At 35.6% G+C, this 24,850-nt stretch overlaps 3 protein-coding genes and 1 long non-coding RNA gene across 4 annotated transcripts; 3 read left to right on the top strand and 1 right to left on the bottom strand.

Moving 5' to 3' along the window:
* Positions 1 to 7,845: 7,845 nt before the first annotated feature.
* On the top strand, positions 7,846 to 8,539 carry LOC145606210 (uncharacterized). The gene is made up of 3 exons (XM_081662254.1): positions 7,846 to 7,989; positions 8,098 to 8,187; positions 8,330 to 8,539. Exons 1-3 carry the CDS (start codon positions 7,846 to 7,848, stop codon positions 8,537 to 8,539), a joined length of 444 nt encoding a protein of 147 aa, XP_081518380.1.
* Positions 8,540 to 10,714: 2,175 nt separating this feature from the next.
* LOC145579829 (uncharacterized) lies at positions 10,715 to 11,740 on the top strand. The gene is made up of 3 exons (XR_014099225.1): positions 10,715 to 10,796; positions 11,420 to 11,473; positions 11,727 to 11,740. It is a non-coding gene; the product is annotated as an uncharacterized LOC145579829 (long non-coding RNA).
* A 10-nt stretch (positions 11,741 to 11,750) lies between these two features.
* LOC145606200 (protein neprosin-like) lies at positions 11,751 to 12,332 on the top strand. The gene is made up of 2 exons (XM_081662247.1): positions 11,751 to 11,864; positions 11,964 to 12,332. The coding sequence occupies exons 1-2, from the start codon at positions 11,751 to 11,753 to the stop codon at positions 12,330 to 12,332; spliced, it is 483 nt and encodes a 160-aa protein (XP_081518373.1).
* A 9,130-nt stretch (positions 12,333 to 21,462) lies between these two features.
* On the bottom strand, positions 21,463 to 23,790 carry LOC145606181 (uncharacterized). Its single transcript, XM_081662232.1, has 5 exons — positions 23,755 to 23,790; positions 22,774 to 23,577; positions 22,297 to 22,651; positions 22,050 to 22,199; positions 21,463 to 21,653 (listed from the first exon to the last, which is right to left on the bottom strand). Exons 1-5 carry the CDS (start codon positions 23,788 to 23,790, stop codon positions 21,463 to 21,465), a joined length of 1,536 nt encoding a protein of 511 aa, XP_081518358.1.
* Between the last annotated feature and the right edge of the window lie 1,060 nt (positions 23,791 to 24,850).

Below are 24,850 nucleotides of genomic sequence, written 5' to 3'. Positions count from 1 at the left end.
ACGGCGGATTGGAGATTAATTGGACATCATCTCGGAGTTTTAAGAACATTGAAGGATGAAGGTGCAGGGAAAGAAGTAAGGATTTCACAAAAGGGAAGAAATGAGAGAAGGGGAATAAAGAGGGGAAGTTATGGAGAATGAGTGAATGACGGCTGTGGAGTAGGGTTAGAATTATGGGCTTGTGATATGTAACATATGTTAGATTTTTTTTATTTCTTTTTTATTTTTCAAAAAGTAATATTAAACATATAGAACGGGTAATTAAGAGGGGCGATTTATATTGCAAGTGTAAAATATGGACATATCAAATAGAATGGTTTACTAAGAAATGCGTTCTATATAATAAAATCATCACAATTTAATAAAAATAATAAAATAAATCAAATAGAACGGTTAACTTAGATAGGTGTTCTATATAATTCTAGAGATCGCCTATCTAAGTTAACCGTTCTGTATCTTGCGTTTCTTATTCTAGTTTTTGTGGTAGTTCTAGGGTCTCAAGACTTTTCGCCACCGGACCCCGTAACATACAAAATTCCTCAAAAAGCGTGGATAATAGCCTTCAATTTTGGAATTTTTTGACATTTTTTCGCCCGGAAATAAAAATTGCCGATATGTTTACCATGATCCCTAATACCCTCCGGGAGTCCAATTGGGTGGGTAGAACCATCCAATTTGCCTCAAAATGGTCAATATACCCGTTCGAAACTTGCACCAATTTTGTGATCTGTAGCCTACCACGAACATTTTTGAAAACCTATAATGGTCATTTATGGTTCCAAACGTCATTATATGACCCTAAGATGTATCCCCTAAGATCTCAAGACTTTTCGCCACCGGACCCCGTAACATACAAAATTCCTCAAAAAGCGTGGATAATAGCCTTCAATTTTGGAATTTTTTGACATTTTTTCGCCCGGAAATAAAAATTGCCTATATGTTTACCATGATCCCTAATACCCTCCGGGAGTCCAATTGGGTGGGTGGAACCATCCAATTTGCCTTAAAATGGTCAATTTACCCGTTCGAAACTTGCACCAATTTTGTGAACTGAAGCCTACCACAAACATTTTTGAAAACCTATAATGGTAATTTATGGTTCCAAACGTCATTATATGACCCTAAGATGTATCCCCTAGGGTCTCAAGACTTTTCTCCACCGGACCCCGTAACATACAAAATTCCTCAAAAAGCGTGGATGGGATATTTTGGAATTTTTTGATATTTTTTCGTCCGGAAATAAAAATTGTCGAGATGTTTACCATGGTCCCTAACACTCTCTGGGAGTCCAATTGGGTGGGTGGAACCATCCAATTTTCCTTAAAACGGTCAATTTACCCGTTCGAAACTTGCACCGATTTCGTGATTTAAAGCCTACCACGAACATTTTTTACAGCCTATAATGGTCATATATGGCTCCAAACGTCATTATATGACCCAAAGATGTATCCCTTAGGGTCTCAAGACTTTTCGCCACCGGGCCCCGGAACATTAAAAATTCCTTAAAAAATTCCTCAAAAAGCAAGGACAATAGCCTTCAATTTTGGATTTTTTTGACATTTTTTCGCCCTGAAATAAAAATTGCCGATATGTTTACCATGATCCCTAACACCCTCCGGGATTCCAATTGGGTGGGTGGAACCATCCAATTTGTCTTAAAACGGTCAATTTACCCGTTCGAAACTTGTACCGATTTCGTGAACTGAAGCCTACCATGGACATTTTTGACAACCTATAATGGTGATATATGGTTATAAACTTCATTATATGACCCTAAGATGTATCTCCTAGGGTCTCAAGACTTTTTGCCACCGCGCCCCGTAACATCAAATATTCCTCAAAAAGCGTGGATAATAACCTTCAATTTTGGAATTTTTTGACAATTTTTCGCCCGGAAATAAAAATTGCAGATATGTTTACCATGATCCCTAATACTCTCCGGGAGTCCAATTGGGTGGGTGGAACCATCCAATTTGCCTTAAAATGGTCAATTTACCAGTTTGAAACTTGCACCAATTTTGTGAACTGAAGCCTACCACGAACATTTTTGAAAACCTATTGTAGGGAATATTTCAAGCATTATCCCTACCTTGAACCCCATTGTGATCATAAACTAAATTACGGTGGCGTCCAAAGGGAAAGAAGATAGAACAAAAGAGTCGCCAACAAGTTTTAGGAACTTGTAAACCGTTCATAGGGTGAAGGTTACACCCCTTAACGATCCAAGAGATCGTCAACTCCAATAGGTATTGAACCATAACTGGTAGTTCGGGGATGAAGGTACAAATCCAACCTAAAAGAGATTGAACCTTCCCTAATAATAGGCCTCTACTTTATTCTGATCATATTCATGTGCGCTTTCTGACTAACATACAATATAATCAATAGGTTTAACCCTAAACCTGTTTATCTATGTTGGTTGAATATTAATGCACAAATAAAACTATTATTGGCAATCACTTGAATTATAATCATATTAACTCTAACAAGATTATTAATTATCTTATTAAGCGTGATTACAAGTACCAATTCCCTTTAAACATGCATAAAAGGCGTGATCAAGCAATAACAATAAATATAATCAAGCAACATAATAATGATCATAATAATAATAATAACAATTATAATCATAATTAAAATAATAAAATTAATCATAATTAACATAATCATGTTAAAGCAAAATAATAGCAAGATCCTAGGCATGATACTAACAAGATTAATAACAAACCCTAGCATGTCACTAAGCAATAAAAATCAAAGCTATAGCCCTAACATGAATATTAGGAAGAAAATAGGAAGCATCGCAGGAATCACAATTGTCATATTTGATATTAAAGTTACCCTAAACATGATACTAGGAATCATTGTTGTCATTCAAAATATCAAGCATCCTAACAAGATACTAGGAATCATAATAACAACCTAGACATGATTTCTATATCATAATAACAATAAATCAATTAAAGCACTTATTTGGATGTCTCGTACCTCTTTCTAATAACAAAATACACGCGTTAGTAACTTCAAGGAAAATAATAAAATCAAAACAATTAAATTAATTAATTGAAATAAAGATTTGGGATCAAACCCTCAGAAATTAAAACCTTTCACGTCTAGGGCGAAGGCAACTTCGAATATGGCTAGGTGTATCTAAGTCTTGCGAATGCGGAATTTTTATTTTAGAAAAGCTAGTTTAGAAAAGAGAGAGAGTAATCAAGAATTCTTGATGAGATTTGGTGAAAATTAGTTTAAATTGGTGAATAAAAACGGAGTTTTTAGGAAGCTATCTATAGAGAAAATCAGCCAAAAAGATAAAAAAAAAAAATCAAAACAGAGTTCTGACGCAAATAAAACTTTATTAGCGCCGACGCTGGCAATTAGCGCCAGACGCTAACATTAGCGTCAGGCGCTAACGCTAGCGCCAGGCGCTAATGTCTAGCGTTAGGCGCTAATCCCGTTTTTGACGCGTTTTCTAAAATCAGATAGAATTTAACCGTACAGGAGGATAAAATCGTATTTTCCTCAAAAACACTCTTTTATTCTGATTAAAACTCTAAAAAGTCAACAAAAGTCAATTTATCAATGCTAATTGAATTAGGAATGAAAAGAACCTTCTATAAGAATCTAGAAGACTAAAACCATTCCTAATTGCATTAGGAATGATAAATCCATATTAGGCCCTCCTCTAGATCATTGGGCCGCATATAAGACTCAAACCAGGCCCAGTTCAGTAATTTGGCCATAACTTCCTCAATATTCATCGGAATTGGGCTTAAAATATATCGTTGGAAAGCTCTTTTCAAGCCCTATCAACTACACTATTATTGGACTCATATCATGGACCAACAAAACTGGATTGGCTGTTTTCTTAAAATATGTTTTCAAAAACAGAGAGAAGAGAAAAGAAATTAAAACTATCCACAACACTAAACTTTCCACACTTTAACTTCATTCAATTATGATTCGACGTGAAAGGTACTCATCACTGGGTTTGGTTTTGGGGAGACACAAATGGGTTTCTACACCTATAATGGTCATTTATGGTTCCAAACGTCATTATATGACCCTAAGATGTATCCCCTAGGGTCTCAAGACTTTTCGCCACCGGACCCCGTAACATACAAAATTCCTCAAAAAGCGTGAATAATAGCCTTCAATTTTGGAATTTTTTGACATTTTTTCGCCCGGAAATAAAAATTGCCGAGATGTTTACCATGGTCCCTAACACTCTCTGGGAGTCCAATTGGGTGGGTGAAACCATCCAATTTGCCTTAAAACGGTCAATTTACCCGTTCCAAACTTGCACCGATTTTGTGAACTGCATCCTACCACGAACATTTTTGACAGCCTATAATGGCCATCATTATATGACCCAAAGATGTATCCTCTAGGGTATCAAGACTTATCGCCACCGGGCCCCGGAACATTAAAAATTCCTCAAAAAGCGTGGATAATAGCTTTCAATTTTGGAATTTTTTGACCTTTTTTCGCTCGAAAATAAAAATTACCGAGATATTTACCATGGTAACTAACACCCTCCGGGACTCCAATTGGGTGGGTGGAACCATCCAATTTGCCTTAAAACGGTCAATTTACCCGTTCGAAACTTGTACCGATTTCGTGAACTTAAGCCTACCATGGACATTTTTGACAACCTATAATGGTGATATATGGTTCCAAACGTCATTATTTGACCCTAAGATGTATCTCCTAGGGTCTCAAGACTTTTCGCCACCGGACCCCGTAACATACAAAATTCCTCAAAAAGCGTGGATAATAGCCTTCAGTTTTGGAATTTTTTGACATTTTTTCGCCCGAAAATAAAAATTGCAGAGATGTTTAACATGGTCCCTAACACCCTCTGGGATTCCAATTGGGTGGGTGGAACCATCCAATTTGCCTTAAAACGGTCAATTTACCCGCTCGAAACTTGCACCGATTTTGTGAACTGTATCCTACCACGAACATTTTTGACAACCTATAATGGTCATATATGGTTCAAAACGTCATTATATGACCCTAAGATGTATCCCTTATGGTCTCAAGAATTTTCACCACCGGGCCCCGTAATATCAAAAATTCCTCAAAAAGCGTGGATAATAGCCTTCAATTTTGAATTTTTTTTTTTTACCTTTTTTCTCCCGGAAATAAAAATTGCCGAGATGTTTACCATGATCCCTAATACTCTCTTGGAGTCCAATTGGGTGGGCGAAACCATCCAATTTGCCTTAAAACGGTCAATTTACCCGTTCGAAACTTGCACCGATTTCGTGATTTAAAGCCTACCACGAACATTTTTACAGCCTATAATGGTCATATATGGTTCCAAACTTCATTATATGACCCTAAGATGTATCCTCTAGGGTCTCAAGACTTTTCACCACCGGGCCCCGTAACATAAAAAATTTCTCAAAAAGCGTGGATAATAGCCTTCAATTTTGGAATTTTTTGACCTTTTTTTGCCCAGAAATAAAAATTGCCGAGATGTTTACCATGGTCCCTAATACCCTCCAGGAGTCCAATTGGGTGGGTGGAACCATCCAATTTTCCTTAAAACGGTTAATTTACGCGTTCGATACTTGCACCGATTCGTGAACTAAAGCCTACCACGATCATTTTTGACAACCTATTATGGTCATATATGGTTCCAAACGTCATTATATGACCCTAAGATGTATCCCCAAGGGTCTCAAGACTTTTCGGTACCGGGCCCCGTAACATCAAAAATTCCTCATAAAGCGTGGATAATAATTCTATTTATTTGTGCATGCACATACATTGTACGGAGTACATATATCATACTTCGTATATCATAAATATAATGCATTATATTCTTTCAAAAAAAAATATGATGCATTATATATTTATTGATCCATATAATTAAGTTTGTGTATCTGTTTTTCAGAAGATAATAATAATAATAATAATAATAATAATAATAATAATAATAATAATAATAATAATAATAATAATAATAATAATAATAATAGACTTTTCATCTTTTTATTCTATAAAATAAATGTCTTATATGATTTAATTAAGTGGATTCAGTTGATCATATTATTTTGAATATGACTCTGCACAATGATGACAATTTTAATAGATTTTAGTAGGAAAAAAAAGAAAAAATTGCTAATCGGATCTAATCGGGTACCCGTTAATTTTAAAATGATAACCAATAACCATATCCGATAACAAATTATCGGATTAGGTACCCAAACCGTTATAATTATCGGAACGGTTACCCTTATTTTCAGATCGATTACGGTTCGAATTTTCGGGTTTTCGGATAATTTTGCTCAACCCTATATGACAACATAAAATATGAGAAGTACAAATGCATGAGATTTGATAATTTGAATACTTGTTTGATAGATGCACAAAAGAAAAAATAAAATGGCAATTTATTATGAGACTTCCAACTTCCCACAAAACATGGGACGTTACCAAGCTTCCCTTGGTCAATAAAAAATCATGAAATATTTAAATATATTGCCAACCAAACCATTGAAGACATTCTTAGAAATTTCATTCAGAAAATAACATTCCATGAAATGCATTTTCCTACAGGAATATAATTTTTACAGAGCTTAGCTTTTTCAGTGCGGTAGGGGTTACTTGTAAGGTGTTACTTGTAGGGTGTTACTTGTATTATGGGGTTAATTGTATGGATTACTTGTAGGTGTTACTCGTAGGGTGTTACTTGTATTGTGGGGTTACTTGTATGAGTTACTGTTGGTGTTACTTGTTTTCTGAGTAACTCCAGACCAAAATCTCAAACCAAATCAGTAACACCATACAAGTAACCCCTGACCAAAATCAGTAACACCCATACAAGTAACCCCAGAATATAAGTAACAATTACAAGTGACCCCTGACATAACCAATAACACCCTACAAGTAACCCCTGCCGCACCATATGGGCAGCCGCATACAAAAATTTGTGTAATTTTTATATCAACCAAAATGGGGCGTAGCCAGGATTTTTAAGCTAGGGGGGCCGACGGTTAAATCAATATATATATGGCCTATTATTATAATAATTTTTTTTTCCTAAATCGCAATTTGTGAGTTTTCATATTAAGAAAATGTCGATAATAGATTACATATTAAAATTATTGGCGATTTATTTTCTTATGTATAAAACTGTCACTTGTTAACTATCAACCACTGACTTTAAAACTTAAGAGCTTCTTATAATAATAATAGAGCACTATCTAGGAATGTAGGATCGAACTTTGAACAAAAAATTAAAACAAAGCCCTGAGTAGAATCGAACCTTGAACTTAGAGAGGATATTGGAAGCCCAATTACCACTAAGCCACCAACATTTAACAAGTACGTGAAATTATTTAGATATATACAAAAAACTGCAGGAGCCAGTTAACAGAATTAAGGGCCGCGGCTTTGGGCTACAGGGGCCGGGCCTCTGCCAGCCCCCCTTGTAGCTCCTTTACCAAACAACTCCATATTTTAGGATAAAGAAAGTATTATAGATACTACATACATGTCATCATGAAATCACTTTTGATTTGCTAAATAACTTATGAAATCACTTATGAAGTTATAATTTGCTAATACACCGTAGATAATAAATGATTCATGCATGAAATCACTCCAGATTTGCTAATTTACGATTATTGCATATACACAATAAATGTGAGATCTCAATGTTCCTTAATTTTGCTGATTTGCATTAATTGTGTTTGACTACCTTTCAGTAAAAAAATATATATATATAAATAAAATTTGCATCAATAGTTCAAACTTACATTTATACCAAAACCAGGGGGTTAGTACTACCTTCAGAAATTGCATACATTTTTGCAAAGTGATCGGATGAGTATGAAGACACTATCTTTCTTAATGATTTTGAGCTCACTTTTAATAAACTATGGAGTAAAAAGCGTGGAAATTTCTAAGCAAGAAGAGCTTGAATGGAACAAGGAATTTAAGCTCCTGAAGAAGCCAAGTGTCAAGTTGATCAAGGTTCAATTTTATCAACATCTCTCTAAAATCGTTTATTATTTGTCTCAAATTAATTATTTTTGTTTTCAGACGAGTATAATAAAACGTGAAAAATATTTTGAATTACAGATAAATGGAGACTTATACAATTGTGTGGATTTTTATAAGCAACCTGCATTTGATCATCCACTATTAAAAAATCATTCTTCCCATCCTCAGGTTTGCAATATGATTTTTTTTTTCCTTATTATAATTCTTTTATATATATGTAATTATTTACTCGTATATATTCATACAAAAATATGTAATTTAATTTCTCTAATATTTGCTTGTCTAATTTAATTTATTTTGTTGGGTTCAGATCAGACCTAGTTTTTCTCCATTTGACCCAGAAAATGAGGCACCCACAGAGAGGAATACGAAGTTAGAAGACGAAGGTTGCCCAACGGGAACTGTTCCCATTAAAAGATTGAGCAAAGATGATTTTTTTCGAATTAAACGATTTACGAAAGATTATGCTTCAAGATCCAAGCCCAACCTTGGAGATATATTCGGAACTCAAGTAAGCTAAGCTTTATATTTATCTTCATATAACTTATTACAAAATAATTCCATTAGCAAAATTTTTTTGCATTGATCAACTTAATCATAAAATTGATACTACATGAAGTCAATTAACAAACTTTTTCTAGGGCATGTATGCGAAAAGTCACAATTTCGATTTCTTTCTCCCCAATTTGTAATTTGTAATGCTCCAATGTCTCATTCGGACCGAAGAAAAACAAACACATACTCCATCTCTTTATTTGTTACGGTTATGTATGGAGTAATTTGTAATTAATTAGTTGGCTTACAAGGATTTTAACACGTCTTAATAAAGATCTCTTTAACAAATAAAAATTAATACATATGACATAACATTTAGATTACTGCAGATTATTAAATAATAATATTTTGATGTTCAATAGTATTTGCAAAATTAACCGTTGTTTTATTTATATATAAAACCACCGATACTTTTCACTTTATTTTATTTAATTTTTTTTAATATACAACAATGACCCATGCCAAAACTAGGTTGATGTTAAAAGACTTACCATAAAATTGATTTAGATCTTTTAAACATTCTTTTTAATTTTTAATTGTTGGTTTACATGGAAAATCACACGTGCATAAATAAAATTATTCTTATTATATAAGCCAAGAAAGGGTGAAAACTTGGTGTCCAACTTTGAACTACCCAAATTGCCCCTAAAACATATATGAAAAATTAAAAAATAAATATTTAATATGATTATGTTAGTTTCCAAAATATTACTACAATTTAAAATATTTCCAAAATAAAAAAATAAATAAAAAGGAAATTCAAAAAAAAAATAATAATGAACATTAGTCACCATATTTGCATTATTCCATAAAAAAATTAAATAAATAAATAACCCATAGGAGAATAATATCAAATCAAATAAAAACTCTACTAATATTACCATGTAAAGGGATATTATTAACCCCCATGCATTATTACTGTACATGACATATGTCTAATTATCATTGATGTAATTACTTTCCCCTTAATTTTTTTTCTTAAAAAAAAAATCTATGCATTTAAGAAATTTCATAAAAGATAATCACTACTAGAATCATGTCGATTTTCAACGAATTGGTTTCGACGGACACATAATTCCATCGGAAAACCGAAATTTTTGACGGATTTTTTTCCGTCGGATATTTCCGACAAATTCAAAAAATCCGCTGTGAATCTATTGGAAAATATGTACTTTTCGATAGAATATTCTGTCTGAAAATTAGATTCAAAATAATTGAGAGGGCTTAACTTTAAAAGTATGCTTGAAAGGTCGATTGTAAAAAAGAAACATGAAACTGTAATAGTAATTGTGGAAAATTGAAGTTATTGTAGCAGTAATTGGGCGGAATACGCACATATAGCGTGTATATAAGACTAGTATTACATATGTTATAAGTTTATAACGATTACTTTTTAGAAAGTATAACAAAGAGTTACCATATGTTATAAGTCTATAACGATCTAAAAAGGTAACTAGTATAGATTCTAACTCTCTCATGGATTGGGGGTTCCTTGTCAATTACAGTCAACAAGATTTTATTTTAGTGTGTAGATAGCCACAAGGGCGGGGTGAGAATCGATCCTACGATTTTCTGAAATCGGGAGGAAAGCTCTAACCACTTGAGCTATGCCTCACTCTCGGCCTCTCGCTGTCAACAAGATTTACAAAAGTCTCGATTTTGTGTTTGGTCTGACTCCCTAAAGCTATGATGACAAAAGCTTGTTAGAAGAATTTAATTCATTTAACTCTCTACAAAATAAAGGTACAACCACTACAAACGAAAATTTTAAATCTAGAATATTCTTTATTAAAATATAAAAATTAGATAATAAGTGAAACAAAAATCACAAAAAAACATCCTAGCTTAGCATATAAATTACTTTGTATATGTTAAAAGTTTTAACCTACATAATCTAAAAATCTAAATAATCCTAATCTAAGTAAAAGTCTTGATAATTATTCAGTTGCACGAAACTTCAGTACTCACACTATAGATTTGAAATTTGATGAATCAAAACATATTTATTTATTTATTCATTTTCCATATATGTGATATGTGGTAATACTTTGTTGGTGTCACAGTTTGCTGTGGTTGAAACAAATGATGACTCACGTGAAGAGACTTACAAAGGAGTAAGATGTAAGTTTAATCTTTATAATCCAGAGATTAAACAACCACAACATTCATCAGGAGTAATGATGATTCAAAATACTGATGACCGTATACAAGTTGGATGGACGGTAGGTTTTTATTAACCTGACTATTTACTCATTTCTTTATTGGCTACTCTTTTGATCAATTTTCATTGCCAAATACATCCTTTTTTTGGTAGAGAGCGAGGGATAGTTCAAGTGGTGTTAGAGCTTTCCTCCCGTCTTTTTTGGTAATATTTTGTTGGCAATACAATCCCATGCCCAAACACAAGAAACAAACATAGGAGTTTATTTTGTTCATTTAATTAATGGGAAATTCCCTGTTTCTCATGGTGAGAAACGAAATTTGTTTCTCATGGTGGTATTTTCGTAAATAAATCAACAATTTTTTCAGTATTGTGGGCTCCACAGTTAAAAAAGTTGAATAAAGTTGTTGTTTTATTTACGAAAATGTCACGTGAGAAACAAAATTTGTTTCTCATCATGACAAATCGGGGCATCCTCTTAATCATTTCAATTGTCAGGAAAACTTGTCATTTCAATGAGAAACAAAATTTGTCATTTCAATTAATTAGTATTTACAAAAATCTCATTCCAACCCAAATCTCTTGATCATTTCAATTGTCACGAAAACTTGTCATATATCAAAACATGATTGAGTTGATTTGACTATTTCATCTTTAATACTTTGTTTGTCCGTGTGAATGCAGGTTAATCCAGGATTAAATAATGACAAGCGTACTCATCTTTTTCAATTCTTTATTGTGAGTTTACGATCCTTCAATTCATTCTATCACTATTCAGTATTCACTACTACCATGATAATTAATACGGATCGGAGTAATAAGTATACTACCTCCGTTACAGGTTATGTGCAACGATCAGACATTTTCCCTCTCTGCTTTATGTCAAATCGTTACACATAACCTGTAACGGAGGTAATATAATGAATATTTTAGGGGGACTCCACTACCTCCAAGTATATACTAATAAAAATAATATGTTATTTATTTCCAGGCTAACAAAACCCGGTGTTTCAATATGTTATGTCCTGGATTTGTTAGCACGAGTTCAAATGTTCCAATTGACGCGGCATATGACGGTGTATCAGTAAGAGGAGGCACTCAAGGGTATATTACAACTTCCGTTTATCAGGTGAGTACAAAATCTTTCTTAATTAAATGTGCATGTATATATATATATATATATATATATATATATTGACATTGAATAATGGGTTTGTAAATTAAAAAGGATCCGAATACGGGGCATTGGTGGCTAGAATTAAGAGACGGGCGGTATTCATACGCAATGGTTGGATATTGGCCACGAGAAATATTTACAATGTTAGGATACACAGCAAGCTACATTGCAGTTGGCGGGGAAGCATACAATTCACAATACGAGCCTCTTACACCCATGGGGAATGGCTATTTTCCTAAAGCAGATTCTCAACTATCTGCACATTGTGGTCGTTTTGCTGTTCTAAATGAAGATCATAAAGTGGTGGATCCTGATCAAACTGACTTATTAGTTACCAATTCCAGCTATGGTGTCATTGATGTTAAAGATTATGGCGATCTAGGCCGAACTGTCTTCTTTGGAGGAACAACAAGAGACTAGCTTAGTACTCCTAGCTAGGAGGGATCGATTGTAAACAAAATTAAATAATGGTAATAATAAATGTTTGAATTATTTTTCTGTAATTTACTTGTATATATATTCAAAAGTTGGTTGTTTACCTGCTAGGTAAGAGGCTATTCTGAGTAAATAACTTCACACTTTTAATTTACACAACTTCACACTTTTGATGTTTCAAAAAGTTGTTCATGATTGCTTATCTTCTACTCCTTGATATTACTCTTGGTAATTGTTGTTATTTTGTTTAGGGAGAAGAGATTTATACATACAAGCTGAATGAACAAAGATATTATAGTAAATAGATCTTTGGTTCTGCACATCACTTTTTCATGGTCTTTCTAATCACTTGTCCCCAGTAGGATTTGTTGGAAGTTCTTGATATAAAATAAGAGGGATGGGGAAAACAAGAGAGAGAGAAAAACAAATGAAAGGGGAAAATCCCACATTGGTTGGGGGGAAAGGTTTTTCCTTGTTTTTATATTGTAGTGTCTTAACACTACTTAGTTGAGTGAGTGGGAGTTAAGTGTTACTCCACACACACACGCGCGCGCACGCCGAGCCGGGTCGGGCTCGGGCCTCGGGACTTGGGGAATGCGATGCGTGGGTCCTTGTTATCTTTTTGGAGGATTTTTATTTCTTTTTCCTTGTTAAACAGAATATTCTTTTTATGTCTGTTGGGAATGACTGTTGGGATTACGGAATTAAGTCAGTCATTAATCCCTTGATTATAGCTGATTAATTAATTCCTTGTTTCTTGCTTACGTTGTTGACTGGTTGAATGAATCTGGTCGTTTTCTTAGCCAGATTCGTACCTCGTTTTACGTTTCATGTCTCCCTTCTTCTGCCTATATATACTCGTTGCTTTTTCCAGTCAAAAATACACAACACATTCAGTTATCTCTCCTCTCTAAAATTATCTAAACACGAGTTTCTTCTGTTCTGTTTTCTGGGCAAGTATTCTGAGTTCCAGTCGGGTTTGTGAGTGCACATAAACTCCGGCGCCGTGCTTATCCTGGAGGGCGACCGCTTCTAGTCTACTGCACCGGGAGGTAGCGCGGAATCGTCTTTTAGGTCAGTGGTGTTCCACGACGCGGCTATTGTCACTTTGGTTCACGCATCAAGAGATAAGTAATTTCTGTTTTATTGCTTAGTAGTATAACAGGATTGTGGCTAGTCGCATCCTATTGGAGGATATATTTTAGGAAATTAATTGGATATATTTAGTTTCCATATTTTATGCTTAGTATATATTTTATGCTTAGCATAATATCTTTTTGATATCTTTTATTATTTCCTAATTCTATCGGGTTAGGGAAACGGTGTATTATTTATTGGCCATGGCCATCTTCATTATGGATCAAGTGATTGAGTTTGTTCAATTTATCATATTCTCTCTATAATTTAGCATGGTATCAAGAGCAGGTTAATTTTTTTTTTTACAAACTCATACAATGACTGGAGATGATGAAACATCATTTTTATCACCCCCTATCAATCATGGCCGTGAAAATTTTTGCGTCCAGGGGGGGAAGTATTCGGTTTCTGACGTTAATGCAATTACGGGATTGTTTGGTAATGTTAATGTTCCAAACAATTGTTTGAATGGAAAATTTGACGTTACTTCTTGGATTATTGACACAGGGGCAACTCATCATGTAACCGGAGACAAATCTTGGTTGTTTGATACGCAGAGTTTTGAGTGTCCCGTTGGCCTTCCCAATGGCGACACCGTATTGGCTTCTTTAATTGGTTCTGTCCGTTTGTCGGACAAGCTCATCCTAACCGGGGTTCTTTATGTTCCTAATTTGAGTTGCAATTTGCTTTCTGTGTCACAAATTACCGATAACCTTAATTGTATTGTCCAATTTAATCCTTATATGTGTGTTGTACAGGATTAAACGAAGGAGTTGATTGGAACGGGAGCTAGGAGAGACGGACTATACTATTTTAGCAATTCAGATTCGGTGAATCATGTTGATGTGAACAATGCAAAGTTGACCTTGGAGTTGTGGCATCGTCGAATGGGTCATCCTTCCAAAAAAGTGGTTAAGTTACTTCCTCATGTTAATGGCAATAAACATAATCTTTCTAAAGGGTGTGAGGTATGTATGCGTGCTAAACATCCTAGAGATAAATTTCCTTTGAGTGATGGTAGAGCTTCTAGGATTTTTGAGAAAATACATTGTGATTTGTGGGGTCCGTATCGACATGTTTCTTCGTGTGGAGCTCGTTATTTTTTTACTATTGTTGATGATTATTCTCGAGCTGTTTGGATTTACTTGTTGGTTGATAAAACTGAGGTTTTTCGAATGTTTTTAGCATTTGTTGCAATGGTTGATATACAATTTTCTCAAACCATTAAGGTTGTGCAAAGTGATAATGGCACTGAATTTAATTGCTTGCGTGATTATTTTAGTGCTACTGGAATTATTTTTCAAACCTCTTGTGTGGGGACTCCACAATAAAATGGGAGGGTCGAGAGAAAACATAAACACATTCTTGAAGTTGGGAGAGCTTTGAGGTTTCAAGCTAATTTGCCTATTTAATTTTTGGGGGAATGTGTTCTTGCCGCTGCTCACCTAATTAATCGTACACCCACTCCCTTGTTACAAAATAAAACTCCATTTGAAATTTTGTTCAATAAACCACCCTTATTTGATGCACTTCGTACTATTGGATGTCTATGCTTTGCTCATAATAAAAAAACAAATGGAGACAAATTTGCTAGTCGTAGTAGAAAATGTGTGTTTGTAGGATATCCGTTTGGTAAAAAGGGATGGAGGTTGTTTGATTTGGCTACAAAAGAATTTTTTGTTTCAAGGGATGTGAAATTTGTTGAAGAAGTCTTCCCTTTTGTGAGTCCCGAGGTTGTGAACATTGCAAATAATGAGTATGAAGAACATAATATTCATGATGATTTTTCCCAAATTATCTATGACGAATTAGAGGTTGGGGATTTACTGGATGAGCAAGCAGTTCACTCACCAAGCCCAATCCCAATTTCAGCAGCCGCGGACTACCCATCGCACGCTGGGCCTCCTTTCCATCAGCCCGATTTACTTTCTGACCAGACCGATGGATTTCCATCGCCCAATGGGACCACGGGCAAGCAGCCCATTGCTCATGTTGAGTCTTCAGCGCATGTTAATTGGGCCTCTTGGGCAGCCCGATTCAGCTATTTCAGATCCGTCCACTATTCAATCCAGTTCTCTTGAGCTAGATGATTTGAACGGCTCTAATAATCAACAATTAGGTCGGGGTTTCCGCCAAAAGTTTCCAAATGTTAAGCATCGTGATTTTGTGACACATACGGTTTTTGCTAAAAGTCCGTCTCCGTCCACTCCGTCTCCTATCCCTCCTTCAGGTACGCCTTACCCTCTAGCACACTATATAAATTGTGACATGTTTTATGTGAATTATCGCAAATTTCTTGCAGCTGTTGTTTTGGGAAAGGATCCAAAATCTTTTAAAGAAGCGATGAAATCCGAAAGTTGGCGAAGTTCTATGAAAGAAGAAATAAGGGCATTGGAAGATAATGGGACTTGGACATTGGAGCATCTTCCTCCCGGCAAGCAAGCTCTAGGTTGTCATTGGGTGTATAAGACAAAATTTTTGTCTAATGGTGATATTGAACGTCTCAAGTCTCGTTTGGTCATTTTGGTAATCATCAAAGAGAAGGCATTGATTATGGTGAGACCTTTGCTCCGGTTGCAAAAATGACTACTATTCGCGCTTTTCTTGCTATAGCAGTTTCAAAAAACTGGGAGATTCAGCAGATGGATGTTCATAATGCTTTCCTACATGGTGATCTTAAAGAGGAGGTGTACATGAAATTACCTCCTGGTTTTGAGAGCTCGGATTCGAGTTTGGTGTGTCGTTTGAGAAAGTCTTTGTATGGGTTGAAACAAGCTTCGAGATGTTGGTTTGCAAAGCTCACTACGGCTCTGAAAGAGTACAGTTTTATTCAATCTTACTCTGATTATTCTCTTTTCACATACACTAAAGGCAATGTTCAGATTAATGTCTTAGTTTATGTTGATGATCTTATTATTTCTGGGAATGATTCCGCTGCATTAAATGTGTTCAAAGCTTATCTTGGTGATTGTTTTAAGATGAAGGACCTTGGTCCTTTGAAATATTTTTTGGGCATTGAAGTTGCTCGTAGTAAATCAGGTTTGTTTTTGTGTCAACGAAAATACACCTTGGATATTGTTTCTGAAGTAGGGCTATTAGGTGCGAAACCAAGTGGTTTTCTGATGGAGCAGAACCACAAGCTAAGTCTTGCTAGTGGTGAGTTACTTGAGGATCCTGAGTCTTATCGTAGACTAGTAGGGCGGTTAATTTATCTCTCGGTGACTAGACCAGATTTGGCATATTCGGTTCATATTCTTTCACAGTTTATGCACGAACCTCAGATTGAGCATAAGGAAGCAGCTCTTAGGGTGGTTCGTTATTTAAAGGGTACTCCGGGACGGGGTATTTTGTTGAGTGCAGATAGTGACCTGACTTTGCAGGGTTGGTGTGATTCAAATTGGGCGGCGTGTCCTCTTACTCGTCGTTCGTTGACTGGTTGGCTAGTTTTTCTTGGTAAATCTCCTATTTCGTGGAAGACCAAGAAGCAACCCACGGTCTCTTTCTCTTCTTCTGAGGCTGAGTATCGTTGCATGGCTTCAACCACACATGAGTTGAAATGGTTGAAGGCCTTACTTTTGAGTTTGGGTGTCCAACACCCTAAGGCGATCAAGTTGTTTTGTGATAATCAATCTGCTTTACATATAGCTTGAAATCCAATTTTTCATGAACGTACAAAGCACATTGAGATTGATTGTCACATTGTTCGTGATGCTATTACAGAGGGCTTAATTGCTCCTTCCTATGTTTCCACTAAGGAGCAACTTGCAGATATTTTTACTAAGGCGCTTGGGAAGTCTCAGTTTGATCATCTTCTTTCCAAGTTAGGCATTTACAATCCCCATGCTCCAACTTGAGGGGGGGTATTGGAGAATATATTTTAGGAAATTAATTGGATATATTTAGTTTCCATATTTTATGCTTAGTATATATTTTAGGCTTAGCATAATATCTTTTATTATTTCCTAATTCTATCGGGTTAGGGAAACGGTGTATTATTTATTGGCCACGACCATCTTCATTATGGATCAAGTGATTGAGTTTATTCAATTTATCATATTCTCTCTATAATTTAGCACATCCTTTTTCTTGTTCTGTGTTCAAATTGTTGCTCGTGCATTGTTCTAGCATGGGGGCCAGATTTTGACCTTTGATTTGCTTCGTTCCGTTGCATTGTTGAAACTGTGGCTATCTCCTTATGCAAGTAGACGTAATAGCGGCTTCATCTGTAGTCTACATGTGATTAAAAGTCTAATATAACAGGCAAAAACACTCCTTTTACTATCATGCTATATTGCTATGAGATTAAATTTTCTTGAAGTTCCATAGGAGAAACCACCTGTTTTTTACACCGCATACCTAGTCAGTCATTTTGAAGCCTTGTTGCCCAGATGCAAGCTGTGTACATGATATATACTAAATACTAATAGCCAACTTTGCAAATTCTTAGACTTTTTCTTGACCTTTAAATTGTCAATTCTTGAATTTGATTTACTTCATTGCACTTTAGCTTTACATTGAGCCAGAGCTGCAGACAAATCGTCCTAGAAAAAAGTTTCACATGTAGGTACGATAAGGAGTTGGCTTTATGGTTAAGAAAGGGAAAGAGGTTAGAAATGAAATCGAATCTGTCTTCAAAATTAATTTACCCTTTTGGATTCTCTTAATAGTCAGAGTCAACGGTCTCAATTCTTTTGATTTGGTTATTCAAATCTATGTTTGGATGATGGTTTCATTTTTTAAATCAATTCCAAAATGTATTTTTATGGGACTGTTTACCAGTGAAATCCTGATAAATTCGTTTTACATATAAAAAATTCAGGTTACATGGGATCAACAGTACAGTGGTCTTGGCTTTCAGGCTCCAGTAGCCAAGTCATCAAAAGACAACGCATCATTAACAGACTTCAGATTCAATATCAAGCGCGGTGATAGAATATGTGTGGGAGAAGCCCTTGGGAGACGGAATGATGATTCACAGAAGAAAGAGTGAAGGTCGTTGAGGGAACTTGTAAGAGCACGCAGAATACAGTAGTAGACTAGTAGTAACAGGAAATATCATAGAAATTTTGCTCATTGCAATTTGCAACTATTGAAAGAGCCTTACTAACAAAATATATACGTATATAATCCCCACTTAGAATTTAAACGTTTGGTTTTTATGAAATTCACTTGATTGCATATTGTATAAAGAGGGGGTTTGAGGCTCATTGGTTCTGCAATTTATTTTGAGATTTGTTGTCTCTCGCTCTTTCAATACATTATCTCTGCGCTTATTCTTAATCTGTTTAAGCAAGTGCAGTCACTGCCTACAGATGGCATTCCAATTCATCCCATATCCCCAGATCCCATTGCCACTTGTCTACCAAAGTAATGAGAATTTGCATAAATCCTCTGCATTAGATGGTTTTGGGCTACTAAATGACTTTCTAGAAGACGACAGACTAGTATTTGCAGATTGGATAATGAGTATTACATACTTATTTTATTTTGAAATGGAGGAATATTCAATAAACAAGAACTAGGTGGCTTTATAACATTAACTGCTACTCAAATGTATGGCATTCCTTGTTTGGAATTAAAGAAGACCAAATATGTTTAGGCTCCGGTTGTTTTGATGAAAAACACTTTTCATGAAAATTAATTTCACATTTTTCATTGTTTGATTGGTTAATGAAAAATAAAGATTGTTTCATGAAAAATAAAGATTAACATAGATCAACAACAAGGCAGCAAACACAAGGATATTGTTCATGAACTCTTCTAAAAATATTCAAATTTCAAAATCTTTTTCTCATAGAACAACAATTAACAGTTCTATATGACCATACATTTACATTGCTACTACCTGGATCGATCAATGCATTATATTACCCTTTTACTCATGTCACTCTTCATACCCAAATGAACATGCCGATGAAATCTATAATCTCTTCTAATATCAAAATTGCTCTATATCAAGCCTTTGTTCCTGAAAATACAGCCAAATCACACCCTTAAAATACACAAACAACCTACCATCCAAATTCTAAATTTTCACACCAATTCTCAAAAAACTGCAATCAAATCTAATTTCACCTAACAAGTACAAAATCAAACATTGGAGATTACCTAAATTACACCAATATTACCTTATACTTCCTCCGTTTCTTTTTAATTGACACATTTTATTAGTCACATTTGCCAATGTACAAAATCAACCGTTAATATTTTTAATTATCAATATGGGAAAATTATAAAAAGTTTATATTTTGAAAATATATACCGTGACGAATCTAACAAGACCCCATATGACTATATTTTCAATTATGCATAAATCACGGTCAAAGGGAAAAGTGTGAATAGTGCTCAAGTCAAAACGTGTCAACTAATAAAATAAAGGAGATACCTACGTCTGTTTGGAGGAAGAAGGGAAAGAAGGAACACACTTATTGCGGAACATCATGTAACCCAGCGGCAATACAACACTGACCACCATCACCATTGCTCCGATCAAGTACCTCACTGGGCTCGGTGGCTCTACTTCTATCAATTTTCCAACCTTCCAATTTCCAAATTAGGTCAGAGATCTGATAAAAGAAATTATAACAAAGAAGATAAAAGAAACTAGAGACAGAAGAGAGAAAAGCTTACTTCCAGGCATTATCGAGGAGAGAGACTGCTGGATTTGTGTTCTAATGATGATGATGGAAGAAGGAAAGAATCGACTAATTCCCTTTCTTCACCCAAATTGCTCGTTTTTTTTTTTGGGATATTATCATTGGTACACTCCAACTTTTGGCTTTTATCTTTGGTACACTTCATTAAAAAATGATTATCACTGGTACAATCATAATTAACTCCTAATTACTACAGTAACTAAAAGTTAAACAAACGTTTAGTTTGTTAATCTAAAACGTTTTAATTGAAAAAAAGAGGCAAAGACCTCAATGCCCTCCAAATTATTCTCCCTCCAACCTTTCCCTCCAACATTTCCCTCCTTAATTTAAAAAAAAAAAAAACAATTCCCACCACATTTAAACTTATAAATACATGCTTTCTTTTCTAATTTCTTTCTCCTTCTGTTTTTTTTTTTTTTTTTTTTTTCTTACGTTTGCTTTCAAATCAGTAATGGCTTCCTCTTCTACCACAAGGTCTATTTCAAGCAATGAAATTGTAAGAGATGTGTGGGTTAAATGTATTGCCTGCAATTGTAACCCTTCAAGATCTGCAGATATGAGGTTCTCAAACTCAGATCAGCAGCAAATCCAAGAAGACCCTATTACAAGTGCAGTCTTTGTGGATTCTTCTTGTGGGTTAGTGATGAACACATAGTGAGGGATGTTGGTGGCAAACCTGGTAACATGTCAGAATTTGCATATGTGCAACTTTTAAGGGTAGAATTCAGTGAGTTCATGAAGAAGACAGATGACTTTGTTGATTTTGTTCATATGGTTGTTAAGATTGCAGTTGTTATGTATTTTGTCTTATTAATTGTTGCTTTGAAATAGATTCAGGTTAAGAGTGGGTGTATCAGTTGCAATGAGAAATTAGTTATGTAATGTAATTTGAATTGGTATAAATAAAAGTGTTTGCTTTATGTTCTTTTCCTTGCTTATTTAATCATTAATATTTAACGGTTCTAATGAGAAAGGGTATGCAAGATTTTTTGGGATAATTCTTAGCAAAGTTATTTTGGATAATTCTTTGCTAAGGTTTCAAAATTAGGCAAAATGACATAAATAAGGTTTCAAAATTAGGCAAAATGACATAACTTAGTGAATAGGCATATATATATATATAAACTGTTATAGAAAAAGCACTTCAAGTTCAGAACTGCAACCCAAACATCAGAATGTTACATCAAAAGTTGACAATGTACCAAGTTTAAAACCAGTTCACTAATTTCACCAAAAATAACCTAACCAATTTCTGTTCAAACAGCCTTAAAATTATACTTCATATAGACAAAAAAAAAACCCATTTGCATATCTCCCTTGACTCAGCTCTGAGATTGTGACAAGTCTTGTGGCTGACTTGACAGTTGTGAACTACTGAGCTCAGTTGCACCAGAACCTTGAACCTTTGATTTTGATCTTGCAGCATTTGTCCGATCTCTCACTCTTGGGTTTTGGATCACAAGTGCTTCTCCAGCCCTAAGCTCTTTTCCAGTCAGGCCTCCTTTGCAAGTGGCTTTGTTATGTCCAAAACAGCCACAACTTCAGCATTTCACAGTCCTTGACCTTTTGCTTGGCTGGTCCTCACCTTGTTCCCTCTTCCTATTTCTGCTTGGTCTGCCCACCCCCCTTTTCATCTTTGGTGGGTGGACATGTTGAGGGTTCTCAGCAGCAGATTCAGGCCACTAACTAAGGTCTGGTATGGGATAAATGCAATGACTATAAACCTTTTTGTAGGTCTGTGTAGAATACCAGGAGCTAACATACTTGTGAGGGTCAACTTTTGCATGTGTCATTGCCCTTATGGCATGTCTGCAAGGTATGCCAGTCAATTGTCATGCTCCACATGAGCAAATCTTGCTATTTAGGCTTAGAGGGAATTGTGATTTCCCTTCATGAATCTCATATTCACCAGGACTTGACTGGAAAGCTCTACAGGTTGTTGTTGCTTTGCTGTTGTCTCTAACCAATTTTGCTATCTTGGGGCAGATTTCATCATCACTCATTGCCATTGCAGCTTCATGTCTTGAAGCTATTCTGACCATGCACACTCTCCTTATACCTATCATAATATTAACAAGGAAATTAGTAATGTTATCATCATATTCTTATGCAAGGATATCTTGGATAATTCTTATGCAAGTAAGCTTTATCATTACCTTCAAGTAGAGTCAATACTGGCCTGCATCTGTCAGCTCCAAGGGTTGAGTTAAAACTCTCAACAAAGTTTGAAGTGTTGGAGTCATTGCACACATTTGGATCAAATTGGTGCTTACTCCACTTAGATTGATGGCCTAAATCTGCAAACCATAGCATGACATCCTCACCACCTTCTTTCTGAAGTCTCTCCATTGCCTTTCTAAATGTGAACTTGTTAGTAGCATTGCAAGCTCTCCAGAATAGGATGTACATAAGTGAACCTGGGAAAGCTTTCTTGTAATTTCTACTTAAGTGTCTGCAACAATACCTTCTCTTAGCTTCAGGCCATACACTTTTCAAAGCAACATCAACACCCTACAACAATGAAAGTAGTCAATGTATGCCATGGAATATAGTGATAAAAAACTCAAAAACATGCTTTCTTTTCTAATTGAATATAGTAATCAAAAACTGAAAAACATGACATATATACACACCTTCTGCCTGTCAGAAATGATTGTCCAATCTGTTCTCCCTGAATCTTTTACTATGTTGTGAATGTGCCAGAAAAAATAACTCCAAGTGTCTTTGTCTTCATTGCTTACAATTGCATATGCAAGTGGGTAAATCTCATTGTTTGGATCCAAGACAACAGCAGACAATAAAACTCCTCCATAATTACCCTTCAAATGTACTCCATCAACTCCAATTAATGGCCTGCACCCTGCTAGAAAGCCTTGCCACTGTCCAGCAAATGAGATGAATATGCTGCTGAACAAGTTAACCCTTGGAATGCTTTCACTCTCATGCCATGCAACAAAAGCCTTAGATCCAGGATTGGTGTTCATTATTACTTCAGCATATCTAGGCAGATGACTATATGACTCATCATGTCCTCCAAAAATCTCATGAACAACAAATCTCTTCAACCTATACAAAGTGGCTTGCTTCAAGTAAATGCCAAACCTTTGAAATAAAAGCTCATTTAGGGCCTTTCCAGGAATATCTGGATTAGCCCTTATGTCTTCCATGACCTTAGGTGCAGCCCATCTAACTGTACAAATAGGATTGTACATTTCTAAACCCCTACAATTATGGACATCTGGCCATATCTTTTTAATAGCCCAAGTCTTGCCATCAGACAGCCTACTAGCATGCATCCTCCGCTCACAACACTGTGCCAAGCAAGTGACTGTGTACCTCTTGTTGTCTGCAGCTACCACAGCTATTGCAAATCCCTCTCGCACTGCATAATCTTTCAAGGTCTCTCTCAAATGAGCCTTGTCAATGAAAACTATGGACTGTAAAACCGTATAATTTAGAGGCAATGAAAAGAACCCTAACGAATGTATGGAGATTGAAAGAAAAATTTGCGGTTAGGGTGGTCGAGACGAATTTATTCGTCTTTTAATTTTTCTGTGAGGAGGATAAAGATCGAGTTCTGGAAGGCAGGCCAAGGTATTTTGATGAGAAACTACTGCTCCTTCAAGAATTTTCTGGAGAAGAACAGCCATCGGAGGTAACTTTTAAACAAACTCCTATGTGGGTGAGGTCATTAGACGTGCCTTTCAATAAAAGAACTCTTGAAGTATGGTAATGTATGATGTAGGTGAGTTTCTTGGGGGTTTCATAGAAGCTGATGATGAGGATCCCTTGGGGTGGAGTGACTGTTTGAGGTTAAAGGTGTTAATTGATATTAATAAACCTCTTCGTAGAGGGTTGTTCTTGGCAATGGGAAATAATCAAGCTCGTTGGATTAACTTGAAGTATGAAAGATTAGCTGATTTTTGTTTCTTTTGTGGAAGATTAGACCATACTGAGAGAGAATGTCAAAACAAAGATAGCTGTGAAGATGATACATCAAGGATGGTTTACCAATACGGGCCGTGGCTCAGAGCTACACCGAAGAAAAAAGTGAAAATTGATATGGCTGAAAGGGAGAAGGAGAAAGAATGTATGGAGAAATTGAGACTAGCTCCCAAAGCTAAGAAGGTTGTTTCGTACAATGATCCCGATGCTGTCAAACTTGGCCCTGTAGGAGCAGCAAGAAAGCTAATTTTTTCCTCACCTGCTACACAAGAGCGTGCTCCAAGGAAGCTTTCTCCTCGAAGCAAAATGGCTGATTTAGTTCCCGTTACTGATGATAGTGGCGTGAATGTTGTGCTTAGAATGGTTGGAAAGGATGGAATGAAAGGAGATGATGTTGTGGGAGAGAAGGAGGCTCTTGAAGGGGGGAGGGGCAACAACAAAGTGGGAGAGAGTGGGGAAAAAAACACAATAATCAGGAAGGAAAAAATGCTATAAAAGAGGGGGTTAATGTGGGAGTGTGCTCTTCTCAGAAGGGGGTAGGAGTGGCTGAAGGGGAACAAAAGGCAGAAGACGTGGGGGAGGGATGTAATGAGGAGAATATTTTAGCTAGTGGGGCTGTGAGTTTAGGAAGGGAAAATACCCAATTATCTTCTGTGAAGGGTAGAGGTTTAAGAACAGTCAAGATTTTGAAAGGAGAAAAAAATGAAAATATGAGTGAAATTTTTTTGACAGGAAGTAAAAGGGTAGAGAGGGAGATAGAAGGGG

Source organism: Chenopodium album, chromosome 2, assembly GCF_948465745.1.
Source record: "Chenopodium album chromosome 2, dcCheAlbu1.1, whole genome shotgun sequence".
Classification (NCBI taxonomy): Eukaryota; Viridiplantae; Streptophyta; class Magnoliopsida; order Caryophyllales; family Amaranthaceae; genus Chenopodium; species Chenopodium album.
This window is presented reverse-complemented; position numbering and strand designations above follow the sequence as displayed.

Bases quoted from the DNA above. Each gene is read 5' to 3' on its own strand.
- LOC145606181 (XM_081662232.1), bottom strand. From the start codon at position 23,790: ATGGCTGTTCTTCTCCAGAAAATTCTTGAAGGAGCA. The intron at 23,578-23,754 runs GTAGTTTCTCAT...ACGGTTTTACAG, and splicing joins AGAAAATTCTTGAAGGAGCA to TCCATAGTTTTCATTGACAA. The intron at 22,652-22,773 runs GTGTGTATATAT...TCATTGTTGTAG, and splicing joins TCATTTCTGACAGGCAGAAG to GGTGTTGATGTTGCTTTGAA.
- LOC145606210 (XM_081662254.1), top strand. From the start codon at position 7,846: ATGAAGACACTATCTTTCTTAATGATTTTGAGCTCACTTTTAATAAAC. The intron at 7,990-8,097 runs GTTCAATTTTAT...TTTGAATTACAG, and splicing joins CAAGTGTCAAGTTGATCAAG to ATAAATGGAGACTTATACAA. The intron at 8,188-8,329 runs GTTTGCAATATG...TGTTGGGTTCAG, and splicing joins ATCATTCTTCCCATCCTCAG to ATCAGACCTAGTTTTTCTCC.
- LOC145606200 (XM_081662247.1), top strand. From the start codon at position 11,751: ATGTTATGTCCTGGATTTGTTAGCACGAGTTCAAATGTTCCAATTGAC. The intron at 11,865-11,963 runs GTGAGTACAAAA...TAAATTAAAAAG, and splicing joins TTACAACTTCCGTTTATCAG to GATCCGAATACGGGGCATTG.